We start from the raw sequence: 20,256 nt of genomic DNA on the forward strand, positions 1-20,256 counted from the left end.
ATATCAGACGCACCGTTCCCACAGACCCTCGGGATGCAGCCAACCCACGGGCCCAGGCATCCAGTAATAAGCAGCTCAAGCTACATATACCTACATCTTTTCAGCACCAACGCGCGTTTTCTCATTCGGTTACAAACATAGATCCAGTTGCTGTCCATGGATTAGGACAGCAGTGTTTGAAATCGCGATCTGTCTCTACAGGTACCCGCATAGCCCAGCCTCCAGCGAAACATACGCCCATGGTCACAAATCCGCCGATGCCCGGTGCTAGTTCCAGACATCAAATTCCTCGGAAGGCTCATCCAGAGAACTCGAGTGCACCCTTGCCAGAGCAACGGTCGAGCAGACTTCACGTGGTGAATCCCGATGGCGAAGCACCATTATGCGACAAGTCGCAAGGAGAGACGCAAAACCTGCATCTTGTGGGATCCGAAGGGGTATATCAATCACCGCCTACTTCACGCAGGGCATCAACAATTATCAACAAAACTCATGCGGCATCGAATACTTCACTTCCAGCCTTCGAAGTCAACGGAACATCCCCACCCAACGACATCCTCGCGGAGCTCTCTGCAAATATCGACGCTGCGCTTCAAGTCAGCAACCACCCATGCACCTCTCCTCCACCGGCGACGATACAACTACAGGAGATGAACAGGCCCTTGGTACCACGTGCACACTCTGCCCCATTCACTACATTACCACCAAGTCTTTCAATCGGCAACCCATCTCATCGCCACTCCACCACACCACAGACTTCTGTCCCAGCAGGTTCCATAACGCGTACGAATGCATTGAGATACTCACAACAACAACCTTCAGCACCCAGTCTTGCGTCAATCATCAGCGACGGACTTGCATCGCCGACCCTCACACCAGCACCGCTTTCATTCTACAAAGCATATCAGCCATCCTCTGCGCCTGCATCACCACCGAATTTGGACATGTCACCGCTGGATAGCGCGTGTGCTGAGTACAATTCTCAGTTTGCGAACTTCGGGCAGGTAAAGGATGTGGATGGCATGGGACATTACTTTGCTACGCAAAACCATACTGGCACGCATGCCGTTCGACCTGTGAGCAAGAGTTTCGACTCGAGCCAGCTGGCCATGGAGTACCGGGCGGCATTGCCGGAATTTGAGGACGGGTATGGAGGCAGGTAGAGTAACGACCAATGGCATCGTTGTAACATCCAGAGATATTTCCCGGAACGACACTGCTCAGTGATACCATAGAGGGGGGTAAATGTCATATTAAACAACATTTACGATCACATCCCTCCGCCTCTATGCATGTAACGAGAACCGTATTTACAATGGTACATCCTCCATCATCTGCATAGCGCCTTCCCTTCCAACGGTGATAATGACATCACCCAGCGTCTTCGTCGAGAAGCCCGCTTCCGAGTAACGGAAGTAGTAATCCCATTTCCTCTTGAAAATCTCCGCACCTTCATTGTCCATTCCTTCCTTAGCCTTCTCCTTGATGAGCTGCGGCTTGATCTTGCTCTCCCAATTGTCCAAGAATTCTTCTCGCCATAACCGCAGCGCCTTCGCGTAGTGGGGGCCGATGTTCTCTATGCTGTCGACGACGAGCGAGCCGCCTGAAGCGGTTTGTATGCTGGCGACAAGTTCGGAAACGGCGGGCAGATGGCCGCCGGGGAAGATGTATCGGCGGATGAAGTCGTCGGATTTGGCGTAGGCTTCGTAGCGCGCATCGGGCATCGTTATGCATTGGAAGCATGCCACACCGCCCTCCTTCTTGAGAAGCTTGTCTATGCACTTGAAGTAAGTGACCAGATATTCCTTGCCCACAGCTTCCAGCATCTCAATTGAGACGGCCTTGTCGAATGGTCCTGTTTCCGGCACCTCCAGACTTCGGTAATCGCATAGAAGCACTGTGATCTTGTCTGACATGCCGGCTTCTCGTATCCGATCCTCTGCAAGCTCTTTTTGCTCAATGGAGAGGGTGAGAGATGTGACCCTGCAGCCTGTCCGTTGTACAGCACGCATGGCGAAGCTGCCCCACCCTGTGCCGATCTCCAAAACGTGATCTGTCCCCTTGATGTGTGTGTTATCGATGAAGCGATCGAGCTTTCGCATTTGCGCGTCGTAGAGGCTTTCGCTTGTAGATTTCGGGTTCGATTTCGGTAGCCATATCGGGCACGAGTAGGTCATGTCTTGGGAGAGGAATGCGGCGAACATTTCGTTGGAGATGTCATAGTGTGCGGAGATGTTGAGGCGCGCGTTTTTGAGGTTGTTGCTGCCTCGTACCAAGCCGGCGAGGCCAGAGGAAATTGCGGAGGTGAAAGTTGAGCCATTGGAGAGGTAATTACGGTTCAGTATGAAGAGCTATAAATGTAAGCTGAATGCGTCTCACCGAGCTCAGTCTATCCAGCAGCTTACCTCGAAGAATTTGGTCAGGTCTGGAGTTGTGAATTCTCCCAGCATATAGCTTTCTGCGAAACCCTGGCACCTATCAGCGCGAGCTCTTTCGGATGGTTATGGGTGTTTTGGGGCGCACCATGTCTGCAAACAGTGCCAATCGCACCCAGAACTTCTCGTCGAGCACGTTGAGGAAAGCGATTGGGAGTCCTTCTTTATCAGATCCAAACGCCGCAGTAGCCTTGCTCGAGCCGCCCTCAAACAACACCAGCTTGCCATGCTTTAGGTTCTGAAATTGCGAAAGAGTGCCATTTTTGCATAGATTCACCAGTGGTCCCCAGGCTTGCGATGTGACTGGACTAAGTAGTGAAGACACAGCTCCCGTCACAGAGCTTATAATCGCCATAATTCAAGATGTGTGCGATTCGCGCAAGCCTTGAAGGTTCAATTGGAGGGTCCTTGAGCGCAAAGTAGGGGTACTGGACAATTCCTAGTCGAGAGAAGCGTGGGCTTCAACGCAATTCGCAGGATGAGGGTGTCTCAAACGGACTGAGCTTGGTCACAAGATAGGAAGCTGCAGGGTGGGCTGGCGGTGGAGGGAAATTAGTGCGTCAATGGTCCAAAAGCAATGCGACAATGGTATCGTGAACGCGCCTGGAAGCAAAACTGAGAAGAAAGTCGAGTAACGGTAGCTGTTCGGCTAGTACATGGCGCCAGAGTGCATTTGAGAGTCCAGGTAGCTCGCCGTCATATCGCCGGAACGGCCGAAAGCCGACATGGTGCGTCCGGTTGCGCCGTTTCGAAGCCATGCGTGTTGCATTCTGTCTGAGGTGCAGTATCGGGCGAGGAAACCTTGCCAATTCGAGTGATCTATGACGCCGTCGATCCGCCTAAAAATCGCGAACGGCGTAAGATCAATGTAATCCTTACATGCTCGCGGAGTTCGAGGCCATCGAATGGCGGCCGGTGCAATACGCCGTCGTATTCATATCCGTTCCTGGCATCTGGCTGCTAGTTCGTGTGCTCAGGTAATGGTGGAATAGAACGTTGGTGGGTGAAGCCGCGGTGCAGGGTCCATAGAAATGTTCCGCCGAGATGCGTGAGAGGGGCAAGTTATGCAGGGGCACAACTCATCACGCGTCTCAGCCTTGCAATCGTAGGTCTACTTCGAGTCAAGGCGGCCAGCGATAAGATGTAGTATCTTCTGGAGTTCTCCATGAGCGCTGCAGGCCTTAGAAGTCTGTATGGTAGGCAGCATCTGACCGATCGGTGAATCTACAGCCACGGCGGCCGCGGGCTCCGAGCTGCACTAGAGGGGACCTGGAAGGCGTGAACTTGGCGACAGGCAACTGTGGTGATGACCAGAATTGAGCAAAGGAGGGAGGATGGATGGGGAGCTCATTATATCAAGCCAAGACCGTGTGCTTCTGCGGTTCCGTCGTCATTGTGAGCTCGTGAGCACCCCGTCTGAAGATGGTCCGTGCTCCGCGGAGACACGCTACGGCGCGTCGACGCGTGCTCCGTAAACCACCCTTCACATGCTGCGCTCCGGCATACTTCCATACAATCAAATCAGGACATCGCTGAACATTTGAGAGATTGCTTTCTGGCTCATCATACACACAATCGCCGACATCAACAAGCCATCAACATGCTGTCTATTCAACCCTCCAAACCTCAAAAATGCACACCAAATCTGCTCCCCGCGCGGATAAACCACAATGGACCCATCAACGACGCAGAACGATACTGGAAGCCTGAAACAGACGACAAAGGTAATCCTCAAAGCTCGCATTGGCATGGATACCAGACCTGACGTCCATCTAGGAAAGCGACACGCATACTTCCGCGGTCGACACCTCCACGGCACGACGCTTCCTCTTCCTCAGAACTACACCGGCGCTATCCTACATGTCACCGATAAGCAGTTACCGCAAACCCGAACACAGCCACAACAGCCTGCAGATGAGGACGACGAAGACGCTGAGGTGGAAGAGAGCATGCCCGTCGAAGTCAAGATAGCGGAACAAGTAGGAGAGTTCGACGAGGTCATAATATGGGGTCATGGCGGCGAGGTGGATGGAAGTGGAGATGCCTTCGTTAGGGGAATGAAAGAATGGGTCGGGTTTGCAGAAAGCATGCATGTTGACGAGGAAGAGGAAGATGGGGATACGAAACCGGAGAAAAAGAGCGCCTAGGACAATGTCTTGGAGTTGTAAAGGTCATAATGGATTGGGAAGATAGCATGGTAGGATGGCGTTGGATAAAGATACCCACAATGCCAGAAGGTTTAGGCTGTTTATGCTCACACGTTGGCCTCAGGTCCCCATGAAATCCGAAGCAGTCTTCCCAGCCTACGCGCCTGGACGATCCCCATATCCGGCTCCCCAATTTGCCCAACGAAGTTCTGCATCGCCTCGCATCCAATCCTAGCCCTGTCTTGGACCGCAACCGCATCATTCACGTATCTTGTCCACAGATACATGCACAGCAACATCCCACATGACAAAGACATCATGCAGCGACCTGATGTCCCGCAACGTCGCCGGCGCATTCACGTCAGCCGCATTCGCAATCTCCTCACGCCGCCTGTCCGATATCCAGAAACGAAGCCGGCCCATGTGGGGCCTTGCGTATTTGTTCCACATCTTGTTGATCCCCTCGGCCAGCACATTGAGCCTTTGCTTCTCTTCGATCGGGTTGGTATTGGCGCTGGGTTGCAAATGTACATTGATGTAGTTGGTCCAGACGCGCTGGTATCCGAGCGTCATGTACTGCGTGTCTGAGTCGGTGTGGCCACCCCCGGTAGCCTTCTAGGCGAGATGGAAGGTTACTAAGACCAGGAATGGGGTCGTGCCGAAGAGGCGTGCGTGGAGGGCCGTGAGTGCATGGGAAAGCTCTCGCTTTTGGTATGTGCTGAGGAAGTGAACGTGGTGGATTTCGTAGTGTGGCATCGCGGAGTCTGGTTCGCGTCGATACGTGCAGGCAATCGTCGCAACGGTCGAGAGATAGGTAACAAGGCGGCACGTGGTTGTTTTAGTAAAGTAAAGATGGCAAGAAGTTCGAGGGTACGACGCCTGGGTGAGTGCAATTCCGCGCGTTTGGGACGATGATGGGGTTAGGGACCCATAGGTGAGAGTCTGATGTCCACTGTATTGGTAACGGAAATCTGATGGATGAAGTTTTGCTCAGATCTCCATAGCAGACTCGGTTCCTGCTGTTCGGTGCCACCATTGCAGTCACCATGGTGTTGTACCGTCACTGCCCATGCTGCTCACCATGCCTTCCAACCTTTAGCCCCGTCCCAACCTGTACACCACCAGATCAACCCATATTCATCTTACCAACAATTGCCACAAGATTCGAGTCTTTAATTTGCCTGAAGTCCGAATGGGTCCTCTTATCCTTTTTGTCAGGTCAGGGTTCTTGTCGGTTCGGCTCAATGCGCCCCGCTCCCCAGCGATTAACCGCGCGGCGGACTCACATCTGGGTTCAAAACATCCCACGTGCTCGCCACAACGTTGCGCAAACCCAACGATGGGCCGACAGAACGACTGTGGGTCAGGTACAGGCCGGCACATCATTTTTCGGTACTTGACGGGCGGGAACGGTCGATCGTAGATCTATAGCAAGGGAGGGGTGAAGTAGAGCCGAGTGCATGGGGCTCTCATTTTACACATGGTAGCTGTTATGGTAAACTTCTACTGGATTACAGCCCTTCGCATGGGTAGGCAACGCAATGTAAGTTTGCACATATGCATCCTCAGTACAACGTGCCGCAACCTCATAATTTCGACTCCCCGTCACCTTTCATGCCAGTGTCCGAGAAGTCCACGAAGCTCTCCTCGCCGCTGAAATGCCTGTCCTCATCGCTGGTTAGCCACTTGCCGTGACGTAAGGTTACGGGGTCATCGGGAGGTGCTCGTCAATTGGGGTGTGTGGGAGCTGAATGTTGAGAAGCGTCGACGCGATGCCCCAACCGTGTGTTGTAGGTTCTGACCTTGGCCAGTCTTTCCTGTGGTAGGGAAAGAACCTGGATGTTATAAGGATGCAGCACGAGATAGAACGGCAAAGAAACAGCATTGCACTTACCAGCCTCTCTCCGCACCACCCGAGAGGAAGGATGTTTCGGAGTTTAGTTCGCAAGTCCAGTTTCCCGCGACGCCCTTCTCTGGATCGGCTGATCTTCTTACGTACTTTGACAGACCAGCAGTGAAGCATTGGAAATCATCTTCATCAGGGTTTTCTGGCATCTGTCCGGTAAGTACCCGACCGGCTGCTATCATAGTCGCGGCATGAGTGCACAGCAAGACAGTCTTTGGCTGTTCGGGGTCGTTGTCTAGAGTTGTGACAATGTGATCAAGTGCGTTCCTGACACGCTCATGGAGCTCAACGATCATCTCGCCGTTGGACCCTGGCATATGTACAGATGCATACTCATCGTCAAGGTTCTGGAAGTGAGGTGTCAGGAGCTCGAGGTGCGGCGGAGTAGGATGTTCGAAATGTGCGCGTCCAAAGAACTCGCTATTACGCACTCGTCAGCACAGTACCTACCTCTGTGTCACTCAGTATGCACGAACCCAATACCGCGATCGATCCGTATCCTTCCTTTTGCCTTGCCCTCCTTGAATAGCTTGTCACTAAACGGCTTGAGCGTCTGCAGACACCTGTAGAAGGGGCTAGAATAGATTCTGTCCACTGGCGGTTCGATCTTGCTCAGGTACTCGGCTAACTCCTTACTCTGCTCCACCCCTTTGGACGTAAGAGGCGGATCAGTGGGGATTCCGGTCGGGGTCGCCATGGATGCGGTGTAGATACCCGTTTGGGGATCTACGGACCAGTTGGCGCGAAACTAGATACCCCGGAGGACACGTTAGAAGAGTGCCATGCTAGGGGACAGATCTGCATGAGCGAGTGTGAAGGGTGGCGTTTCATGTGATACACGCGAAGGTGTAGGGAAGCGAGATGTTTGCGGAGGTAATGCAAGGACGGAGATGGCTCAGAAGTAGCTGCCTGGAACGGAAGACTCCCCTTGACTACAGTGTAAAAGCATCGGAAGGCGTGAAGTGCGGTGACGGAGGTTAGCTTGATACGTACCGCGTGCCGGACGATGTAGATGACCTCTATCATGGTTCCGTTGTCTTGTCGCTCCGAGAGAGTTTGTGTACCGTAGAAGTTTATTTGATCGTGCGCTGTGCTTGCCGTTGGGAGTACGAGATGGTTCTGGGATGAAGGGGGTGCTCGGAAGTTACCTCGGTAACTTTACCTTTTCGGGACGCTTTTCGAGATCTCAACGTTGGTGATTAGAAACTTGTTACGCTGTGTCGAGTGCAAATCGAGAGACTTTACAGATGCTGTTGGAATTTGACTGAATCTAGCGGCTACAGTCTGGGCTTTGTAGTGATACTGCACGTTTGACAGTCGCATGGAGATTCACAATACTGCTTCCGCGCAACAAACCTCAAGTGCTCGTCATTACCAGGTAAACAAGTATCCGTCAACCGAGACAGTCACCCAGCACGTGCCGCAACTCTCGCAAACTCAGCAAAGGCCATTGATATTGAGATTTCCGGCGTCCGACAATGAGCCACTCACGCAGCATTCCTATCATCGGTCAGGCCCCCACGCTCGAGCCGTGCCTAAGCGCTTCCAGCATTGACATGCGCTTACTTCGTACGCGAACTTCACATGCGCATGCACATGCGACAGAACTGCAGGACCTCGTACTTCTGCAGTCGTAGCTCAGGAACGAGCCGGCATCCAAACAATGCGCACCCTATGTCGCTACTCCTTACGGTATGCGCAAGCGCAGCGCAGGGGCACTTTGCATGTGCGCGTCGCTCGTTGGCGGTATGCTGATGCGCAAGCCACGTCAATGCAACATTGGAACGGTTGTAAGGTGTCTTGGCCGGGGTGTTTGGAATAGACTGGAATCCTGCAGGAATACGAAGGACCTGGCGGACGGAACACCGCTATAGTGAACGATAGTAGTGACGGGTTGGACCTTATCCTTGCTGTTCATCTGCGCTTCCGAGTATCTCCACAGTACAGCGGGCTTCCGCGTTCACATGCTGTTTATACCCGCGACTAGCGGAATGTTTCCTGGGGCCAGAAGCGCTGTCACGATAGCGGCAGAGAAAGCGATGATTGTAGTACATGGACTAAAGTCCTTCCCAGGTGACCAGGTTACGCCTGGGCGGGGTTACAGGTGTCTGGGTATCATGTAGCCTGCTTGTAGAGGGTGTGCGAGGTGGATGCACCATCGCAAAGCTGCATCGAAATGAAACCGGAAAGATTCTCGCACTTGTGTAGTCGAGCTGTGGCAGTCGGTCGCATCCGGTCGTGATGATCCAGTTCTTCGGCCGCTATCAGCGACAGCATCCGATCGATCGCCTACCTGTGTTTGCCTGAGCAAGCAAGCACCTGCCTTCTTGAATCTCATTCGAAACCCTAGAGGGCTTGATCCTGGCGACGATGCTGCAAGCCATCGGTGATCACCAGACGGATACAATGATTTATTACCGCAGTGCCATCCGAGGCCTTGAAACGTCCATGGGTATTAACGATGTAGCGCTGGCTTGACTCTCGGGGCAAATACGCTGAGAGCCTGGGGATAATCAGCGTAAAGTTCGACTACTGGACAAAACTAGCGGCAATCCGTCTCCATCAGGTTGGATTCCAGGGTTCATTTGGTAAGAACGCGTCTGTGCGAGCAGCTGGTACGCCTCCAAGCTTCTGCCAGAAGGATAGAACTCCGGCCAGTCCCGACGTGCCGTAAAGACACCGCTTGTCGGGACCGGGACGGGATCCTTGAAACTTACATGTATTGAATGTTCATGCGTACTGTCCAAGAAACATATGGGAATGAACTCCACAGTCATGGAATGGTATTGCAGCATGCACTTAGGTTTCTAAGGGTGCTGAAACTGGATCCCACAGCTGCCTAAGTAACCAGTGACGTACTGTCGTAGTCAAGATCAAAGCCCCGGACTCCACCATGAGACAGCTGGGATTCGAGATGACTTCCTCCACATTTCATGAAGTGATCGCGTCACTGCTGCCCAAGAGTCTGACAGCCGCCGGCCCAAGCGTTGCAATCGCATAGTACTGACGGCGCAACGAAGACGGGATGGCAGTGAAGTACCAGACCGAATTGAGCAAGACCGGGCCAGACGCCATCATAACTAAGTGATTAGTACATGGCACATGCTCTCAGTTTTCTCGGCGTGCATCAGTAGGAGGGGTGCTACATGTCAGGGGTCATGTTGGTATCGTGTAAAGAGTGAAAGATGCCGTAGACCGATGTAACGCAGCAGTTGTTCGTGACCGGGCGGCCCCGAAGAATAGGTGCGCAGACTTTCCAGCAGATGCGCACGCACTGTTGAGTGTAGGATTTTTCTTGCGCGGCCAATCAACACCAAGCCTGCGCGAATTAATGAACGGCTCAGCGCTAAGCCCTGCAGCTGCAGGCAGACGAAGCTAAAGCGCTTCTAGAAGCTCGTGCTGGCATCATGTAGCGTTTCCGTTACTGACAGAATCAAGGTCCATGGAGGTGGTGATTGATGTCATTCAATGCCTATGCGCCATCATGGCGCTGCATGTCAGTGTTCCTTCGTTTGCTTTCACGTGTTACCATTGATTGGGTAGCCGATTCTCACGTGTGTAGTCCATTGGCTATCGCTTCGTCACATGCGCGTCCTTCTAGTCTGAAGGGCGGCTGTGACAGTGCGCATGGAAGACGCATGGATGGCTGATCTCGAGTTGCAGCATGATCGACGCCCGGATGCATGTATGTGGGGGCGTCTCTCATACCTTAACAGCCTCTTGAACCCACTACGGCCAATTGACCCACATCTAGTAAACACGAGGCTATGATGAACACAGATCCAAAGCGGAGTGGCAGCTTCGACATGTCGCCACAAAAGCAAACATCCCGCACGGGTAGCTAGGGGATTGACGTGGGATGAACTGGGCGATTTAATGCACTTCGCGAAGTGTTCGCCGATCATCCTCATAGACCCCATGCCGTTGATGCCGATGGTTTCGTCGCAGCTTACTATCGGAGACAGCCAGGTTCCGATAATAGGCATCATGGCAGCCGCTACACAGTATTTGCAGAACAAGGAAGAAGCAAATAGACAGCCGCGCAGGAGTCGCCTTGTGAGGTGGGCATCTGACTGGTGCGCCACACCAAATCATGCCAATTCAGTGATCACCATGGTGGAATAGTAGCCGATAGCAACGGGGATGAGAGTGGTCGATGGCGGTTGACAGCAGATGAATGAGTGACGTAACAGAGGAATTAAAGACTAGATTATATGGCGTATTAAAAGCGAGCGGTCTGAGGGCGCAATTGTAATAACAGTCGACCATTGGGGATTCCAACGTCGACGAGAATACGCGCGCTATTTTTGTATGGTGCTGTGTAAAGGATATTCATCAGCGCCCGCCGCGTATTGACGCGTTGAAGTCTTCCCAGTCTTCCCTAGCTTTTTCTCAGTGACAAAGACGCGCAACACGATGAGATACCTGACAATCAAGAAGATAATAATCGCGGCGACCAGAATACCCACTATGTACGCTCCGACTAGCCCAGAAGAATTCTTCTGAAGGTCAAGGAAGGGGTATACATAAAAGCCTTGGGTCGCATGCGTGAGGTAGGCCAGGCCAAGATAAAGAGCCAACAGGAGGATAATTGGAATCAGGTCGAGCCAGGGCAGTCGCTCAGTTCGGGGGATAACTATCTCGAAAAGGGCGTACGCCGAGTTGAGAGCATGCTGTGACGTGTTTGACCAGAGAGCGAAAGTGGTGGGGAATTGACCCGCAAGAAGTGTCCAGTAAACAACTGTTGTGTGTTAGTTCAGCGTGCTCAGACAATAAATGCTGCCAGTTCTCCAAAAATGATGTTGCAGGGAACACGAGATTGCCTCGAGGTACTCCGGCGCGACTTTGGCAAAACGTTTTATGTAAGTTGACTTACTGGTCACTATCCACGGATAGACTACAATGGTAGAGTAAAACATGCTGTGCGCCACCTGTAGCGCTTTGGGCCATCGTGCCAAAAACGAAGTTCCAGTAAACCAGTAACTGCCGGTATGCACAGCGGCAAAGGCATAGTAAAAGGCGAGACCCCAATACGTCAGAACCGTGAAGAAAGAGAAGGATTGCTGCGAAGCGTCGGACCTGCCGTGGGTACCATTCCAGCCAAAGATGAAAAAGAGCGTGGTAAATGCGTAAATGGCCAATAGCGCGCGAATGGCGAAGAGGGCGGCTGGTGGGAGAATCCACGAGGTTACAAACCGCGTGGGATCAAAAAGGCCGGCGTACGGTGCCGTTATTCGTTGACCAATAGCCATGCTGGGGTTGTTGATTGGGATCCTTGTCGAGTGCCACCAGACTGGTTGTCGTGTCCTCGGAACGTTTCCGACGCGGTGGAATCTGGGTCGTGGGTAGTGCGCGATAGATGACGCGAGATAATTCGCGATGGAGATGATGCGACGTGGTGTTGTGAGACGGCTGCAAAACTCGTTCACCCCCAATTTCCGAGGCTGAAGCTGAAAAGGGCAGTCACCGAGCTGAGGGAAGCGCGCTAGCAATCGGCGCTATGTCACGTTCGGACTAGCACCGGTCGCCGAAAGAACTGACAGGATCGGCCGCGTCTTCGTAACATTACCGCTCTATCCCGGTCTACCATCACGTCTGTGGGCCCGTCCGCTTCAGACTCCCACGCTTGTAACCCCGGCAGCAGAGGCGAGGCACACTCCCACTTACACCCTTACGCTCCCTACGCAGGGCGGCCAGGATGAGGCCTGCAGCGCGCTTGGGCACAGGTGGCTTGCTCGTCCTTCTGCCACTGCCTTCTTCTTTAAGACTACGGGATGCCATCTGTTTGGAATGATACTACTCAGGATGATCACCCAACTGAAAAGCCATCTTCCCAACCCGTTCAGTATCCATCACTATTCGCCCGCTTTGCTTCGTATCAAACATCACCATGAGTGACAACAGCAGAATATCTGTACGTCTGCATCTATCACCTCCTAAGCACTCCGCTAACGGCTCATAACAGAAGGCACAGAATCTCGCTAGGATCAGGGACAACCAACGTGAGTGGATTCCTTGGACGACGACGACCTATCGTCAGCTGTCAGCTGTCAGCTGTCCAACCATGAAGAGTGGCGATAGCTTGCAGCCTGCAAACCATCCAGACGTCTCTGTGTGAGCATTCGATTTACCGAGGATGTTCGCTAACGGTACTCGTTTCAGGCCGATCACGCGCCCGCCGGAAGGAGTATCTGCATGAGCTCGAGGCCAAACTGCGCAGCTATGAACAGATAGGCATCGAGGCCTCTTCGGAAATCCAGTATGCTGCCAGGAAAGTACTAGAAGAGAACCGAAAACTCAGGTCGCTTCTTCATGGGAGAGGAGTCTCTGAAGCGGAGATTGTCGCTGCCCTTGAATCGACGTCCGATCGACACTACAAGCACACCTCTGCCGCCACCAGACTGCAGGCCATGCTTGAGTCAAGGGTCAACACCAACACAGCCTCTTCGACCAGTTCGCCTATACCTTCATATACCAGAGCCGATTCGTTATCTCAACACGTCCCATCAGTGCCGCATGCTACTATCCCATCTGCACGGCCGACAGCACTCAGTTGCAACGATTCGCCCAGTCCAAGATCCGTGGTATCAAGTATGGGCACACCACCACCAGCCTCATATCCAGCGATGCATTATACTACTCCAATGACTCCATCAGCTGTTCAGATCAAGTCAGAGCATGTTCAGTACGACTACCCTTACGAGCAGACATATAGTAGCGCTTGGGCCTACTCGAGCGACTGCAACTACACTGCAGAACCGACGTCATATTACAACAACACCTCGTCTTGTGTTGACGCTGCCAACATCATCCGCACAATGCGATCTGGTGTTGGCCCTGAGCTGGAAGTCGATCTCGGATGCCACACATCAGACCGTCATTGTTATGTCGACAATGCTACAGTATTCAACATGATGGATCGATATTCTCAAAATCATGCGACTATATAAGACAAGACGGTGGTCAGTCTGCGGATACAAGTGGGAGGTGCCCCGTCATCATCAACCTGGCCTATAGCGAGCGGAGCTATCGGAGACCAGCGGCGGCGCTTGTTGTGTACGACCCTACGGTGGCCAAGTCCATGTTGGCGGCTGGATAGGCACCTGTTGTACTCATCAATAGCCTCTTCAGTACTATGTTGAGTCGAGACAATCTCTAGGAGGGTCTAAACAATGCATTGTGGCGAGGAAACGTTTCGCAGACCCCTATCGAGACCCTACCACCGATACGTGTCGGTCCTCTTCACTGCTTCGCCCGCCATTACGAACGCCATGAAAGAAATCAACCGCTAGCATGAAAGCGAAGCCGAAACTTGAACTCTTTTCTTTGTCGACAGCCGTCGCATGACCTCCCGCCTTGCTCAGTCTATGTTCGTATGATACACTTTGGACACTCCAGTCGACGCCAGCACGCCAGCACCAAGCCTAGAGGACTTGGACATGATCAACTTAAGTTTGTAAATAACGTGTACAAATTACTCTTGTAGCCTCTATCGGCGAATATGATGATTTCATCATCATCGATTCCCTCCATATTCGGCACTGATGAAACTAGTCTCATATCTTTGATTCCTCCAGATAGGCCGTGTGCACCCTGTCGTCTTCTCATGTTGGCACGGCTTTCTCTAATTACTGTCCTGCTGGTGGAAGACGGCTAGGTATCTCCCTTTGTTCAGATAACTAACACAGCATGGGTGATGTTGGCAAACCCGGCATGTTCTTCTTGTCCTCTGTAGACAAAGGGCCATTCTTCAAAGAACACATACCCAGCATATATCCGACGCGACATCTGTATGGGTCAAAGTTCCAATCTCATGTCCATGAATTCTATTCTTGTCTGACACTTCACATCCATTGGTATCGAGGTTCTATCAAGATGTCTCCAAAACGGAAGAAGACAGGACAGGGTGACGACCCAAACAAGGCGAAGAAGACCAGATCAGAGGATACTCCTGAAGACGAAACAGCCACGACCAATGTCAACTGGTTCATACCAAAAGAAAAGGGCAAGAACATCTACAAAGAGAAATGCGCAACCGAGTATGCCCAGATCCTCTATGAGAAAGCGCGAGAAGAGATAAGCCCGCAACAAGCACCTTTGTTAGATCCGCAATTCCGGACGCCAGTATTCCAAAAGCAAGGCAAAGATCTGCGAGCGGGAGACAAGTACAGGCCCAGCGCATCTTTGCGTAACCTTTTCAACGATATCAAGAGTAGAAGTATTGCTAAGGAGGAGGGCCATAGCCTCACTCATTTCCAGCAGCAGTTTGGCGACGACGCAAACATTGCAATAGTGCTCTCAAGAGCGGAGAACAACGCTACTTTTATTCTAAATGAGGACCAACGTTTGGAAGTGTAAGTGCAGATACGCGGCTCGTTGTCGCCAAGCTGATTGGATTTAGGACTGTGAACGATGTAACTGCACATGTAGATTTTATCCGACGGAACTCATCAGAGGGTGGCAGCCCTATCGGCTACTTCATTCATCTCCCTCTCAATACGTCAGTCACAGTAAATGGAACTACATACACCAACAGCGACGACTCATCGTCCATGCCTTTTTACATTGGGCCGCTCGAAGGGTATGCGATCATTGAACTACTGTCGCAACCAGCGTTTTTCTTCAGAACTGCAGCAAGCTTGAAAGAAACTTCGTCACACAGGGCGGTACCTCAAGAAGAGCTCGATCGTCGCGATGGAAATGGGGATGTTGCTTTGGGAAATACGAGGGTGCGATGGGGGCCTGTTGGAGCTCCACTACCGCCAGTTGGATCGGGAAACCCGGACGTCCAAGAAGAGGTAGAAGAAGAGTCGGAGGACAACTTCATCGACACATTCACCGATGAAGGAGAGCCGATCAAAGATCTTGATGCGTATATGCGAGCTCAGCTGTTGTCTCATCAACAAAGTCGATATCGCGAGCTCATTCCCAGAGTTCTTGCTTCGGTGAACTATCGACAGAAAGAAGCTACCGGATTCAGTTACCAGCATGAAGGACAGACTTTCAGGCCCGGGAGGACGCTGTTGCAACCAATCGAGGTGGAAGGGAACAATGTGTTGCTCGCTGCTCAAATCCATGCCGACAAGCACATCACACTCGAAGTCTTAGACCCTATGACGTGGCGATCAACGCTGTCTAGTCGGAAAGCTATCGATGAACTCATTAGGGAGACTTTGCGAAGCTCCACATGGTGGCGGCACGTCTTTGACTCGTTAGATCAAATGGAAGAAAACCTGCCCGAGGCTACTATGTGGGTACCGGCTGCTCAGGTCACGACAGGCGATGGAAGCTTTACTTACACCGTTTTGAACGCGTGGGCCCTAGCGATGGGCCTCGCACCAAGCCCATCGTTCACATCCAGCGCTCATGGTCACGAATCGTTCTTCATCCGAGCCCAACAAATCTTCGACCTGGCCCTTCAAGACAAGCTGAACTGGAGGGTATTACTCGCCTTTTTCCGCTGCACTGGATTTGTTAAGCCCAGCGAGGGCAGCGAGGATGATGAAGAGGCAAATCTCCCGCATCTATCAAGGCGATTTGATCTTTGTAACCGCTCGTTCCAGAAGTTAACCGCTCGCCAAACGGCAGCAGATGCCGCCGCCGAAGGCAAGAAGATCGATATGGAGCTGGTCACTTTGGGCCTCGAAGATGGGATGCGCCATGATCAAGCCTTCGCTGCAGATTCGCTAAGCGAGCTCGAACGGACCAACCTCACTTCCATCGTCCGTGATGCCCAATGGAACTTCGCTGATACAGAAGAGAAGCTGAAAAAGCGTCTGGATGAACGCAAGGAGCAAAAAATGTCGGATATGTCTTTGACAAAAACAACGCCACCACCACCGCCACCGCCACATGAATTGACTCCAGATACCGAGGAGATTCCGGTCGACTTTGATCCTTGTAAGCATCTTCACGAGCAGATTAAATTGCTCGAAGAGCAGGGGAAGATTGAACCAAAAGTCGGAAGTGAAATCGACGAAGCATTGCCATCCAGGTGGAGTCAAGCTGTCTTTGGATATATCGAGCCCGTTGTGCGAGCTATCAACGATTTGCTCTCGCCTGAGCGGCCTCAGCGGGGCTTCACACTGGCAGATCTGAATGGTAATAGCAGATACGCAGATGATTCTGGCGTCTTGGACACAGTGGTTATGATGGTCTGCCAACTGCGAGAACATGTCATACTAGTAGTCTTGCAGCATGAGGACGCATCCAAAGAAGCTCCTGATGTATCACGCGTTATGGACTCCGCACCATGGATTGCGACGGCGAAGGAGCGCATCCAAATCCACAACCTACTGATTGAAGCGGGGATGTTGGCAGTTGATCCTACTGCAGACAAAGTTAAAAGTTTCGTCGGGCCAGTACTACAATGGATGCCGGGTCCTCAACAAGCACAAGTAATAGAAACTGGGTATATCGCAATCATGAGTGCATGGGCTGTACTACTCGGTCTACCCATCAATCCCGAATTCCGCATAGGCGCAGATTTCTACGACAGCGCACTTCCTCTGCTCCAGGCAGTGATGAAAGCACATGCAGACTGGAAGCTGATCTGGGCGTTCTTGCGTTGTGTGGGTTATACTCAGTCCGAGCGGCCGCCTCCGATGCAGCGTCGATTCAAAGCGACAAGGCCTGCTCGTGGCCCTCGTATCACCAAAGGCAACAGAAAGACAAAGCGCTCGATTGAGACTCAGGCTTGCCGTGACCTCAACTATCCGCATTTTCCAGTGAACGCGGGTGTAGCGCATACTGAAGCCTTCCGATGGGATGATTACGATGGACCTGACAGAAGAGCACGCATACCCGAGCTGATCAGATCTGGAAAGTACACCAGACAGTTGCAAACTCCGCCTGCAGACCCCCCTACAATTCCTGCACCGCTATCCAACTCGCTAAAAGACCCGAAAACAGGAGCCCTAATCACCACAGGCGGGCATGTTGTAGCAGGTGTGGTGGATCCACCTGCGGACGACAATCCCATCCCGGAGGACCTGAGTCTCTTTGATACCGTCGCTCGCATCCCAGAACTCCAACGTCTCGGCACTTTTGACGAGAGGCTTTCCCGTGAAGAGATACGGAAGCGCTACGACGCATCAGCCAAAGACTTCCAACCATGCGAACATCTTCGTCGCACATTGCAGAACTTGCTGGCAAACGACAAAGTCAAGGAAGAGGTGAAAACCTTTAGAAGTGGCGAAAGAGTAACGACCGAGTTTGGGAAATGGCTATCTGACGAGGAGGTGGCCATGCACGCCGCTGCGGTCACTTTGGCTATCAACGACACGCAGAGTATCGAAGAGGGTTACAGCGTTGTGTCGCCGGCAACTGTTGAGTTATGTAAAGGTGTTGGCGCCAGCGTGACTCCCGCACTTCGACCCGGCCGTCCTCTACTCATGCCATTGTACTCAGAAAGTCATTTCGTCCTGGTAATTGTGCAGCTGAACGAAAAGGGCTTACCCGAAATATCGGTTCTCGACTCGTTGTTCTACCATTACAACGCTTTTCAACGTAACCACATCTTCGAGATAGCCTGGAGGGTAGTATGTCGTACGGCTTGGTACAGGCGACATTTCCCAGATGAAGCTACTTTCAAGAACGCCAAGCCTTCTCATGCAACTTGGGTCAAAACCGCTCTTCAACCGAGTACGAATGAATGTGGCTATTTCGTAATGCTCAACGCCTGGGGATTGGCGCTAGGCTTGGAGCTCAATCCTGCGGTGCGACTTAAATGGACAAAACCGTTCTTCGATGAGTTGTATGATGTTATCAGTCTTGCGCGTTTGGGTCACGCAGACTGGAAACTCATTTTTGCTCTTCTACGATGCCATGATATCGTACGGAATGGCTCTGTACCCGAGAACAGGCGTTTTACCCAAACTCATGCCATACAAAACGAAGACAGAATGGTAGAAGATTTGGGAAGTCTTGGTGCTATAGAGCTGATATACTGGCAAGAGCGGCAGCAGCCCACGCCTGAAGAAAATGCGAGAATGCGACGCTGTAATCGCGTTCCAGGCCTCAATGGTTCATCACACAGCCAGGCTGGCGGCTTCCCTTCCGACGAATGGACGGGTTCAAGCAAATCGAAGTTTGTACCTCGCCTTCAGCAGCTGGGCATCCTGAATGTCAACCATGACAGCTCCCAATTGGAAGAAGCTCATGATGGCTCGTGGGGGATAGCCTGCGAAAGATTTCTCAACTCCGTCCCAGGGTCTATCGCCGAAATGACACGAGATACATTGATACAAAGTTTACGAGTTCACCTCGAAAACCACTTTGCTGAGGTGGGAAAACATTATAAGGACACATTTGCAGCAAGGGTAAGAGATGTCTATCAGACTTATGTCCTCCTCATGCAAAAACATGACGTACGGCAATGTTTCGGGGATATCGGCGTTGGGGTTACAAAGTCGGCCAAGCATGACTGGAAACAACCCCTACACGATTCTGAAGTGAATTTGGCCATCGTGTCGGTTCTGGAGGCCATCGATAATCTCCAATCTGATGCCCATGGGCGTACAAACTCTTCGAGCCTCTTCGCTGGAGGCTTTACGTTGGCAACGTCCGCCAGTCTGGCATTCGCCCTCTGTTCCAATGATTCCGACAAGAATTCCTTCGACAATCTGGTGCTTTCGCGCCCTCGAAGGGCTTGGTTGATGCCTTTGGTAGTCAGTAGCGGTGGCCTGTTGGATGAGTTGAAGAACTGGGCGAAGGGAAAGGGTATGAAATGGAAGCCCCCTACTAACAGCCAAGCTGAAGGCCATACGCTCCTCGTCTTGATCCAAGAATCGTTCAACGACGAGACCGACGATTATCCAGGCGAAACGCATTTCGAGATAGTATTCATCGACAGCTGTCAGAGAATCTTCAAAGACGTGCAAGGATTCTTTTTGGAGCGTATCAGCAAGGCTCATAAACGCCTCAAGTGGTCAGACCATCGCCGTGTTTGGGATGTTGTTCCACCCAGGGAGATTCCTTCTGATATACAAGTGCCTCAGCAGCAAAACGGCGGCTGGCAATGCGGACATCACACGGTGATCAACGCTTGGATAATCGCCTTGGGCCTTCATCCCAAAGGAGACGCAATTTACAAAGAGAACGGATATAATCTGATCTACAGACTCGCTCAAATGGCCACCGCTGGCTTACTAGACTGGCGTACGCTTGCCGAATTCCTTATCAGCAAAAGGCTTACGATAGAGACGAGTGCAGACGACGTACCAGAGTCTCGCCGGTTCAAGTTCACTTGTGCTCAAACCAATGAGAGTGCGCTGGATGTGAGGATCAGAGAATATGCACTTGTAGACACTGCTCTTGGTACATTACCGCCGACAGACACACCTTATGACCACGATACCAACTTTGTTCCTATCCAAGAGGAAGAAGAAGAGGAAGGGTTAGCGCGAGAGTTCGAGGATATGAAATCAGACTTCCCTGAAAATCGGAGGAATGCTAAAAGAAAACTGCGCGACGATGGTAGCGACGGTCTCGCTCTGTGGGATGATGTAGCCGCTGGGCGGGATGGAAGACATGTTACTGCGGCCGACGCGCCGCGTCGAAGCAAGAGACAAAGGCTGTCGAACGGCCTCTCTTTTCTCGACGCGTACTAACACGAGCCCAGTATTACAGCCCGAATGTTTCTTTTGTCGCTGTGATTTGTAGTAGATGTATAACGTATTCGAGATAGCTGGCATTATGGCTGCGTGTATTTGGATCCGATCGATCGTATCATGATTGAGCAAGAAGGTGCCTAGACGCTAGGAGAATG

The 20,256-nt window shown here is 52.0% G+C and overlaps 5 protein-coding genes across 5 annotated transcripts; 2 read left to right on the plus strand and 3 right to left on the minus strand.

Moving 5' to 3' along the window:
• Positions 1–1,310: 1,310 nt before the first annotated feature.
• J4E79_008935 (uncharacterized protein) lies at positions 1,311–2,790 on the minus strand (the record flags this gene model as incomplete). The annotated part of the gene is made up of 3 exons (XM_049357787.1): positions 1,311–2,351; positions 2,406–2,468; positions 2,524–2,790. The coding sequence occupies 3 exons, from the start codon at positions 2,788–2,790 to the stop codon at positions 1,311–1,313; spliced, it is 1,371 nt and encodes a 456-aa protein (XP_049207826.1).
• Positions 2,791–4,035: 1,245 nt separating this feature from the next.
• Positions 4,036–4,582, plus strand: J4E79_008936 (uncharacterized protein; the record flags this gene model as incomplete). Its single annotated transcript, XM_049357788.1, has 2 exons — positions 4,036–4,159; positions 4,212–4,582. The coding sequence occupies 2 exons, from the start codon at positions 4,036–4,038 to the stop codon at positions 4,580–4,582; spliced, it is 495 nt and encodes a 164-aa protein (XP_049207827.1).
• A 1,586-nt stretch (positions 4,583–6,168) lies between these two features.
• On the minus strand, positions 6,169–7,514 carry J4E79_008937 (uncharacterized protein; the record flags this gene model as incomplete). Its single annotated transcript, XM_049357789.1, has 4 exons — positions 6,169–6,244; positions 6,477–6,908; positions 6,965–7,236; positions 7,482–7,514. The coding sequence occupies 4 exons, from the start codon at positions 7,512–7,514 to the stop codon at positions 6,169–6,171; spliced, it is 813 nt and encodes a 270-aa protein (XP_049207828.1).
• A 3,275-nt stretch (positions 7,515–10,789) lies between these two features.
• J4E79_008938 (uncharacterized protein) lies at positions 10,790–11,740 on the minus strand (the record flags this gene model as incomplete). Its single annotated transcript, XM_049357790.1, has 2 exons — positions 10,790–11,229; positions 11,365–11,740. The coding sequence occupies 2 exons, from the start codon at positions 11,738–11,740 to the stop codon at positions 10,790–10,792; spliced, it is 816 nt and encodes a 271-aa protein (XP_049207829.1).
• A 2,623-nt stretch (positions 11,741–14,363) lies between these two features.
• Positions 14,364–20,098, plus strand: J4E79_008939 (uncharacterized protein; the record flags this gene model as incomplete). The annotated part of the gene is made up of 3 exons (XM_049357791.1): positions 14,364–14,842; positions 14,953–15,069; positions 15,151–20,098. The coding sequence occupies 3 exons, from the start codon at positions 14,364–14,366 to the stop codon at positions 20,096–20,098; spliced, it is 5,544 nt and encodes a 1,847-aa protein (XP_049207830.1).
• Positions 20,099–20,256: the final 158 nt, after the last annotated feature.

Source organism: Alternaria viburni, assembly GCF_023758015.1.
Source record: "Alternaria viburni strain BMP 2772 chromosome Unknown scaffold_22, whole genome shotgun sequence".
Classification (NCBI taxonomy): Eukaryota; Fungi; Ascomycota; class Dothideomycetes; order Pleosporales; family Pleosporaceae; genus Alternaria; species Alternaria viburni.